This window comes from Rhodamnia argentea, chromosome 7, assembly GCF_020921035.1.
Source record: "Rhodamnia argentea isolate NSW1041297 chromosome 7, ASM2092103v1, whole genome shotgun sequence".
NCBI lineage: Eukaryota > Viridiplantae > Streptophyta > Magnoliopsida > Myrtales > Myrtaceae > Rhodamnia > Rhodamnia argentea.
The window spans coordinates 7,847,111-7,857,543 of NC_063156.1; the positions used below are offsets into that span (position 1 = coordinate 7,847,111).

At 39.1% G+C, this 10,433-nt stretch overlaps 1 protein-coding gene and 1 long non-coding RNA gene across 4 annotated transcripts; one reads left to right on the plus strand and one right to left on the minus strand.

The window, feature by feature from the left end:
• Nucleotides 1-1,863: 1,863 nt before the first annotated feature.
• On the minus strand, nucleotides 1,864-7,903 carry LOC115732783 (protein PIN-LIKES 6). Of its 3 annotated transcripts, none has more exons than XM_048283155.1 (11): nucleotides 7,783-7,903; nucleotides 6,933-7,358; nucleotides 6,680-6,759; nucleotides 6,465-6,589; nucleotides 5,999-6,120; nucleotides 5,196-5,402; nucleotides 4,516-4,590; nucleotides 3,570-3,670; nucleotides 3,060-3,112; nucleotides 2,749-2,937; nucleotides 1,864-2,315 (listed from the first exon to the last, which is right to left on the minus strand). In XM_048283155.1, exons 2-11 carry the CDS (start codon nucleotides 7,110-7,112, stop codon nucleotides 2,194-2,196), a joined length of 1,254 nt encoding a protein of 417 aa, XP_048139112.1. In that variant the 5' UTR covers nucleotides 7,113-7,358; nucleotides 7,783-7,903; the 3' UTR covers nucleotides 1,864-2,193. The 3 variants fall into 3 exon arrangements, with proteins under 3 accessions (XP_048139112.1, XP_048139114.1, XP_048139113.1); XM_048283157.1 differs by having other exon boundaries at nucleotides 7,773-7,903; XM_048283156.1 differs by lacking the exon at nucleotides 7,783-7,903 and adding an exon at nucleotides 7,534-7,687.
• Nucleotides 2,246-2,753, plus strand: LOC125316085. The gene is made up of 3 exons (XR_007199404.1): nucleotides 2,246-2,364; nucleotides 2,397-2,578; nucleotides 2,610-2,753. It is a non-coding gene; the product is annotated as an uncharacterized LOC125316085 (long non-coding RNA).
• Nucleotides 7,904-10,433: the final 2,530 nt, after the last annotated feature.

The window sequence follows — 10,433 nt, forward strand, 5'->3', positions numbered from 1 at the left end:
CAATATTATATTAGGCTTAATATCACAAAAAACTCCAAATTCATACACATGCGAAAAATTCAACCTAAACTAATTTTTGGACTACCAAAAATCTCAAATTGGTATATTTGTGACATATTTACCTTTTGTTAGTTTTTGTTAAATTTTACTGTCAAGTCGTTGAGTTTGATGACATGTGGCAATTGACAGGTATACTAGTTTTGGGATTTTTACCCTTTGTTTGTCACAAGTATACTAGTTTGAGATTTTTAGTGGTAAAAAAATTAAGTTGAGGTAAATTTGTCATATATGTACTAATTTGGGATTTTCGTGATATTAACCCCAATATAATATTTCTTGCAAAGTAATCGCATACTATGTGAATCAATTTACGTTATTACGTAGTTTAGTAAAATATCATACATAATTATAACATCTTCATTGTACGTCTCGGTTTAAACTCGTGATTACTTATTAGATGGATGACTTAAATCATATAAAATCAATTTAATACAATTACACACTATATGATTAACTTTTGATTATGATTATAAGCAAATAATCTCATCTTTTTGAAAAAGTGATTCGATAAAAAAATTAAGCATTTACATTGGATGTCATAAATTATATAAAAAAAATCTAATGATAAATGTGGAGTATTAAAATTCCTTGGTTGACTACTAAAATGACAGTCAATATACTTCTTATTTTGATTTCAGGGCTATTTTATAAAATTCCAATACTACTCCTTTATTATATATGCTAACCAAATGTTAAATTACGTCCATAATAGTGTCTTTCACATGAATTGATGCATTTATGAGACGCCATTTTGACAATCTATCTTATTATCTATGAAAGAAAGCTAAGATCCAAGGGGCACGAGAGAACAGAAAAGAACCGTCCAAAAAACGTACGTTTTTCCTCGCCTCTCTCTTTCTCTCAAAACAGATAAAAGGGGCAATACATTGTTACTTTAAGAATTGATCAGCATTTTCTTTGTGGAACTAGAATATTTTTCTTTTTGATTATATTCAGATCATCGTAGGATTGTGCATTCGCTAAGGACGCGCTAGTGATTCATCGTACATTCTAAGTAATTCTACAGTCATGCATCAAAGAGATTAATCGAATTTCTCGATGAAATCTTCCAATACCAAATAATATTGGGCTGGTTGGAAATCTTCTTTGATAGAAATGAAAAGAAATACGTGCCAAGAATTCAAGCACTTGGAAGTGCCCTAGAATGGACCCCTCCAAAACCCTTACCAGAAACAAATTAGGCTGTGTTGGGTTAAACTTTCTCAAGAAACTTTGGAGAAATGCAAAGCACCTTAACCTAAAGAATTTTCATGAACTTTCCCACACAACATTTCAAGGGGCTTTAAGTCCTTGAGCAAATGCAATTGAATTTCCAAGACAGATCCAGAGATCCCTCAAAATGCTGTATTTTTTTTCTCTCCAACTTCGCTCTCTCTCAACTTTCATAATTACATAAATATCCTTGAAAATCCACAAGCAACAGGTCAGCCTCACCTGGGATTGCGCCACCTCAGGCGACCACCATCCATTGCCTAGGTCGCGCGACCTTAGGCGAGGCTGGGCCCGCCGGTAAATAGTTTTTCAAGAGTTTTCTTCTTAACAAAAGAAATACCAAAAATCCTTTCAAAATTTAAACCAAAGTTGCTTCCAATGTGTTTTCAAAAAATAATTTACCAAAAACTTTATCCATTTTGGAAAAAACACACTACCCAAAGGCCTTTGCATTTTTCCCAAAGCACTCGTAAGCACTTCCTCGTAGCAAATGAATAGGAACTATATTACCGCTCTAGGCCATCACTTAGTGGTCATTAGCATTTCTGTAACGACCAAATGGAGATTATCTTCCGTAAAACCGGGCCAACTTTTTTACCTAACACGCTGTAAACAGCCCTCTTACTTCCTAATATAACAGTAATTCGTAAGCGGAAAGGAAAGCAAAAGAGAAAGGTTACTAATACAATGAGAACAATAATTAGATATAATATCAGAGAATGGGAAAGACTCCGCGCCTTTCTCTGAGCGTGTCATCACCACCCTTCCTTGCTTTTCCTCCTCCATGTAAAGAATTCCGGGTACTGTGTTGATCTGCACCTGCGTCACTGAATTTGGAAATGCAGACCAAGCGGAAAAAAAATAACAGGCTTTTGGCCGAGGCGAGAGGTCGCCTCACATTCAGAACAGCAGATTGAGATATAGAGTGACCCATCCAGCCATAGAGAAGATCGCAAATATGTGGACCCAGAACAGGACAGCTGCCGCCTCCCTACCGCAGCCGCGTAAGCTAGCAACCGCACCTGTGGACAAGATATGAGGGATCAGCGGTTTCCTTTGCACACCTCCAAAGTATGTGAGAAGCAGATTTCTACATGCTAAAGTCCCAAAACGAGTCCTAGCTACAAGTGTATCGATCAGATAGCTCTGCCAACATACTTGGAGGATATTAGTTTGGGTGTTTAGCACACGGGACATGACAAAGTCATATCTACATGACGGACAGTGTGCTACTAAAGTTTAGCCTTATTTTGAATTATCCGAATGCAGTGATCTATTTTGCAAAGTCATCATTTTTTTTTTTTTTGTCGAAAAAGTCGTCATTTACAAAGTACCAAGTGCCTTCCAACAATGGTAAGAAATTTATCAACCACGATCTTAAGAATACGGAAGAGCTTCACTTCACTTTCATTTCACAATGAATTTGGACTGGAAGATAAGAGTTGGGGTCTTTACCAGACAGGACTGAAGTTGGCATTGAGTGCTGCAGCAATAAGACAAATCGAAACATCTGATCACCAGCTGGGAGGAAGCCCAGTTTGTCAGCAAGCATGACAATACCAAGACCTACTGGAGGCACCAAAAGCAAACGTGCAAAGATAATTGCAGCCGTAGTACGTAGACCGAGTTTTGAACTTCCGGGACCTGCAAGAACCCAAACAAACTCATAGTCAAATGCCTGAATGGTGAATGCAACCATCCCTTATCACATAGGTCCATAACACATACATAAAATGCATTCAACTGTGGCTAGGAACTTTACTTACCATCAACAAGGTTGCCACCCAACGCCAACAAGATACATGGAATCATGGCCTCCCTGATAAATGATGAAAAGAATTATTAACTCATAAAATGGAGCACAAAGTATCCATCCGTTATGATATGAGAAAATAATTAGGCTCACAAGGGTTATAATAGTCTTGGGACACTAAAACCCACATGCATAACCCATAAAAAAACTACATCAATGTCAAAAACATCTTTGTTTTATTTTCCCTGAAAATATTGTCTCAGTTTCTGGGGTGTAGTGGTGCAATTTTAAGTTTTGAAAGCAGCCATGCTTGCCAAAATGCTGAAAGCCATAATTGTTAGGTGATCTTTCACATATCACTGCAATCTGCAAAATTATGGGTTATTACTACGCCAATGAAAGGTAAAAGGGAGGAACTGGAGGATAATACTAAGTTACTTGGTTCCAAAAGATACAAGAAGCAAGTTCTGATCAGCAGGTATAAGAAAAATTAAGGAGAAATTGTAGTGGATTAGACACATACCCAAGAATAATGCAACTGTCAGTGAAGAAGAAAAGTGGAGCATCAGATGTGAAGATCAATTTCTTGAAAAATGGAATCACTCCAAGAACCATGGCCAAGATCTGTGTGTAATGGGGAATGTCAATAACACATAAAAGCTAACAAAAAGCAGTATCATGTAGTAAGAGAGAGCAAAACAAAGAGCATCGACTGATTATTCCATAGATATGCTCCCTCACAAATCCAAAAGTTAGCATCTCAGCCATCTTAACAATGTTTTGCCAGGCACTTTCCATTAGCAGGCTCCATCTCTCCATTTTATTGGCCTATAAATTCCAAACGGTACATATTGAAAGAGCAATGGCAGTCCAATACAAACTAATCTTCATGATTTATGTCTGTCTTTCTTTCTTTCTTCCTTCTATTGCTGAATCAGTTGACCAAACAAAAAGGTCAAGAACTTCAAAGAATAATTAAGAAAAAACTAAAGGCGACTTCAAATGTTATTATTTTTATGTTTTATAAAGATTCAAGCTGCTCATTAAATAAAAGCCTAGACTCAAACTCTAAAGTAAGGGAAATTAAAAAATAAAAATAAAAAAACTACACCAAAACCAACTTAATTTTCACCTCAACATGGAAAAAAGTTGGTCATGATCGATTTATAGACACAAAACATTGGCAAAGGGTGACAGCGCTTGCTATTCAATGACCCAAATCTTCCAGCAAAATCAGGGTGATCCACCAGAAGTACAATTCCAGGGTCTCTAATCAAATTTATTTTGGCCTCTCTCTTTTTCCTTTGAACCGGAAAGAGATGATTATTCCACTTAGTTGCTTAATGTTAATTTCTCATCATATAGGCGTAAATCAAACGTATTGAGAAGATTCGGAAACAAGTGTGATAGACAACGGAACAGTGAACAATCACTTCCCAATGAGAACATGGAATTGTGATATTACTTACAGAAGCAATGATTGGAGGCTGAAGAATCTGCTTCAGCTTAAGCTTTTCATATAGGAAAACAAGCATTTGCTTGATCTGCAAAGAGAAACATACAAAGATGTTAGTACTCTCAGAGTCTTAACAAAGCCCAAGAACGATTTGGAAAAAGCCCCTTCCTGACTGCTCCCTAGAGTTCAAACTGCTAATTTAATCTATGAAATTTTAGCACAATTTGAATTGACTTGTAATAAATTTCTATACATTCTCACACCTAAAGAAATATGAATTAGAAACAAGTTTACCTTAAGAAGCTTTATAAGTGTCATCTAACTCAACTTGTATTTGCAGAAAACTCGCCCAGATGGCAAGGATACATTTATCCAATGTCATGACATTGATGTGTCAAGAACCAACATACAATTCCTAATTTAAGGCACCTCCTCAACATTATTGAGCTGTTTAAAGGGGAAGAGTCGCCAAACATCTTTATTACCATTTAAATTATCAATTTACACAATTATGATCAGAATACAAGGGACAAACACAGTCAATATAGGAGAGGTCTTCAAGCAAACTTAATACAGTGCTTTTAAGTCCATATTTGGACATATACGACAACAAATAAAGACTTAACTCGCTCACGGTGTGCATATTTTGGCAAATGACGAAATAAGAACATCTGCATGACAACAAGCTGTTACCTTTCCATTCTTCTGAGGATTTGAATTTGACTGCACATCATCGTCTGTAAGCAGCGGAACTTGTTCGGGGAAACCGTCTTTTGGGATTTGTGCACCATCTTTTGGAGGGTCTCTAACGGGAAGATTTGTTTCCTCAATATAAAAGGTTCCTTCTGGAGGGGGTGCCAACATGTTGAAAACATATGTGTACAAGATAATTGCTCCAACCTGACCACATGCACAACAGGGATTAATTGGTCACCTGTGAAGAAAAATGTACTCAACAGTGATTCCAGCTGTATTCACCACTCAAAGTTGTACACCACCTGCCTTACTAACACTTCAGACATGCAAATAGTAATCAGTCCACTGAATTAGGATGTGAACATGATCCACATGTCAACATCTTTACTCTTTATGATGTTTCTACCACCTATTCAACTCCCGTACCATCGTCTGTTTGGAACACGTCAATTGTCTGCAGAGAACTCACTCACTTAGAGACTAGCTTTGCGCTGATGCACACTGATTTAGTATCAGTGTTGTTCTCACCACCAGAATAAGATTAAAGACCATGGGCACAAAACTCATTTATTCAACAATCAGCTCCCCTGCTATGTAAAGATTACTGATGTAAAAGTGGCAGCTTCAAGGCAATCAAAAATTAACTGCTAGATTAAGTTTGTCAATAGGTCATGATAAATGTACATAACCAACCAAAGACCCATACGAGGGAAATTGAAAAATCTCACAGGTCATGTTGGCAGCTCATGTAAACTTATAGCAAAATTTCATGGGTTAAGGGAAATGTGTATGAAACTTACCCACTGCCCAAAAGAAATATAGGCCGTCCCATCTGTACTACATCTTTCTGAATCTCCAAATGGATTGGATTTATCCCGACACAATGCAGCAATCAGGACAAGTGGCACGTTGCCGATGTTCCCTGCAAGCAACAGCTATGTCATAACAGGGAACTAATCTAATTTAAATGCCACGCAACATAAGTAGCTCAGAGTGCACAAATTCCAAAGTGCTGATCCCCAATAAGGCCCCGGAATAACGGAGTGGACATTCGTACTAACATGACTTTTTGCAAAATGTAAATCAAGAGACCACAAACTCTCCTGATTCCTTGGCATCCTATGAAAACATACTCCACAATTGTGTCAAAATTTCTCGATCAACTATTATTAATCAAACTTAGCTTAATCTTGCCACACTCCATGGTGAATGAACAAGAAAAGCGCTAAAGCTTCTGGAAAATTTCTCTCTCAGAAAGTAGCTTACCTGTTCCAATTTGTATGATCGTAAACTTGAAAAAAGGGTAAGGCGGCCGGACAATATACGCCACGGCTAAACCAATAAGTGATCCTGATATGGTTCCTAGAACAACATTAGCTGGAATGAACCACCTGCAAGAAGATGAAATCCACATTTAGACACCGATTCCTTTTCCTTTGAAGTAGTAGTATTGTCAGAAAAGAAGGCCGAATCACACTCACCACTCGATCATTTTCTCCAAAGTGATGGCTTGTCCAAGTTGAGAAAATATCAGACATGGAAGCAGAAGTGAAAAGACCAGCTGCACAACACAGTAAAGCAAAAGGAAAAAAAAATTCGCCGTCACTATTTATGGAGAAAATATATGATCTTGTGACGGAGAATCAGCCAGCATCACTGCACTGAATCTTTCCATGATTGCATATATAGAGGAAACTGAAAACAAAATTACGATCAACAAACGATTTAGCTCACCCCGTTCAGTAATTTCCTCCCGCTCGCAGGCAAGATGTTAACATACTTGGAAGCCATCAGAAAGCCCAAGAAGCACATGGTGAACACTTTCGCAATCGGGAGCACTGCGATTTTGATGGTCGCCAAAAGCGACTCTCCCCCGACCTGAGCTTCCGCCGCCATCGCCAAAACGCTCTGCATATTCTCCGTCTTTGACAGAGTAGACTTCTCCTCTGCACATTCACCGATACCCGCCTCGAAACCTGAAGCAACTCGTCGACGAAAAGGCCCCCAATCAAGCTTGATTAGGGCTCCAATCCTCGTTGAAATTCAGCTCGAAGCTTCTCAAATGCGAACCGTCGAGTCCGATTCCGAGAAGTTCGAGACTTCCTATCAAGTCGAGGACCAAATCCGGCCCTGCTCAACGACTTCGCCCGATTCTCAAATCTGCACCAGCAAAAGCAAAATTAGAAACAGGTCATGCGAAAAGGCAGGACTCGAATCCTCGACAATGCAGGAAGACAAAACTGACAGAACCCAAAAACAAGAAAGAAACGCAGAGCCCGAGTACCAATCGAACGACACAAAAAACGACGGGAAACCCAAAGGCCAGAGTCGACACCCAGCATCGATAACCATCAACAGCGCCGGACATGAATTTCAAACGCACGAGAGATTCAGCAACAAAAAAAAAGCAAAATTTTGCACGACTCATCGTTCACGAATCTTCTCCAACGCGACAACCCCGTGAAGGGCGAGCTGAAAATCGCCCGCGGTGCACGTGAAGCGCTACGAGAAAGCACCAGAACTCGGGAGAGAAGAAAACGCAAGGAAAAAGAAAAACAGAAAAGAAACAGGAACCTTCGCGTACCCAGAAGATTGAGAAGTGGAGAGGAAAATGCTCGAAGCAGCAATAAATGAGAGCAAGATGACGAAGACGATGAGCACGTACAGGTGGGCGCGCGTGGGCAACACTTGGAGGGAAGAGGAAGAGAGGGAAGGAAGAAGAAGAAGAAGATGAAGAATCGGGGTTGATACGGATTGGAGCTTCTCACGGGTCTTCCGGTAGCAGAAAATTATCATCGCCATAATCGAAAACGCGATTTAAACAAGGATCGCGAAAATAAAAATAAAAAAAGAAGACTTTTTTACTATCTATTCATTAAAAAAAATTCTTTTTTTTGCTTTTTGGGTTTGATTCGTAGTCGGCTCGTTCGTCTTCCTTTCAGCTGTGGTGTGCGGTTGGTTAGTTGTGGCATTCCCCTAGTGCTTCCAAAAAAGCTTTCGCAAGCTCTTAACTCTCGCCCGACCGTCAACGCAGAATAGAGAGAGAGAGACAGAAAGACAGAGCGGGGGGGACTGTAATTACAGTCTTGCACCGCGACATCCTAAACAGGAAATTCTTGAAGATTTTGTCCTTAAACGCTTTATTCGAAGTAAAGAACTTCTATGACCCCAAAAAAAAAAACACATTCTGATGGTAAAGAGCTTCCCTTAAAATTGTATAACTCCTTCCACGATCTTTTGGTTGTTTTTAACTAGCTACTTAAGAGGTACGAAAGACCGGTGGTAAATGTACTTCTACTGGGAAATCTTGCACGAGCCAGCCATAAATTCATTACTATTGTTGAAAGTCAATGTGCATGAGCTCGGAAAAAGAAAAAGAAAGAGAAAGAAAAGTAAAAAGTCACCAAAAACTCTAAACTATATTCACCGTAATATATTTATTATAAACTTTCTTTTCGTGACATAAATGTGTTGCATGACTATAAATTTGGGATTTTTTGTATCACAAAAAATAATTTGTGATAACTTGTATAGGTATGGTGCATTTACCTCAAAAATTTTGCTCTTGATACTAAAAATCTCAAACTTATAGTCATGCATGTGACACATAAAATTTGCGATAAATGTGTCACGTAAAAATAAATTTGGGATAAATGTGTCGTAATTGACATAATTTAGATTTCTTGGTGGCCTCTTCCCATAAAGAAAAACGGAACGAGGAGGGGCAACCGAGATCGCCGTAAATGCTTTCCCCGGATTACACGAAGATTTTGTGTTCACTATTGGATACTATGTGAGAGATAGCAACTCGGCACAAAAAATGGTCGGGTCGGGCATATTCGAGTATGCAAACCCTATCGCTTAAAGTCAGGATGCGTGCACCGTCCTTCCCAATGACCTCGTGGGTTACCGGACACTAACCCCTACCGTCGTACCACGAGTCCACGACCATCGGCAGCGGCATTTTATACGTCGCGTGCGTGAAATACATCCTTCGCCAGGTTTCTTTCGCAAGTCGAGATTCTGCAACTCCCATCGCGTGCGATCGATCGTTCGGGACGGAACAGAGCTACCCTCTGGTCGTATTTTAGCGTTCGAAATCTAATGAACAAATCGTGTCGGGTTAGCATCCGATTTCGAATTTGAGGAGACCCGCGAACGGTAAAAACGCGAGAGCCCGAGCGCCAACCTCCGGAATTTACCCGAGTCTTGTCGGGTTCGTCGTCCTCGGCGGGAAATTAACGCCCGTACCAACGGGAAATTTCGTAGCAACTCGCTCGCTTTTGGATGTGGTGGGATTGTCCTCTTTTGCTTGCACCTGCACAAGGCTTCAATTCTCGATGAAGCGAATACCCAGGTCAGATTTCATGCGCGGGTTCGTGGTCCCACTCCCACGCCTGTACAAGAGATTTTCGAATTGCGTCGGATCCGTGCGAATTCAATGCATATCGTGTTTAACTGACGTGGATTTCATTTGGGATTTACTAAGGGAAAGTAATATAATTTCTTTTTGAACTTTTAATTTATTTAACGTGATTCTCGAACTTTAATTCGGTATATAATGAATAACATTATAAATATTCGCTACGGATTAGATACGAGAATCTTCAAGAAATTTGTTTTGTTTCGATTAGTATTTGGAATAGATTGATCTTATGCGAATGGAACTTTCGAAATTTATATCTATTGATGATTGATTTATGCAATTGTTCAAAACACGATTTGATTTCTTGGGTCGAAGAACCAAATCCAACTCTGAATTGCTGATTAACGGGACCCATGGAAATTCAATTAAATAGCTGATTATCCATCATTCGAGATGAATTTGTAACTTCTTGTTTCTACCGACATGGACCTAATGAAAGTTCTTTTATCACGTCAAACTAATCAATATAGATGTAACTACTTTAAGCTACTCGTCAACCATAATTTCTATATATTGTTTTTTTTTTTGTACGAGCCACTAACTTCAAGCATAGAAAAAGTCAGCAAGAGTCAAAAGTGTAGATCAGAATTTGGGAAAAGGAATGAAGAAAATCCACCCTGAAACCCCCCCCCCACCCCACACTCGACCAAAGATGTGGGTCCCTGCATTATCTAACCCAGTCAAAAGAAAGTAAGTTCACAAAATTAGATAGGATACAAGAACGCGATATCATCGACCAATTAAATATTTTTGTATGTATCACCGGTCCTATCCGACGATGATAAATGCACATATCCGAAAGCCAAAAA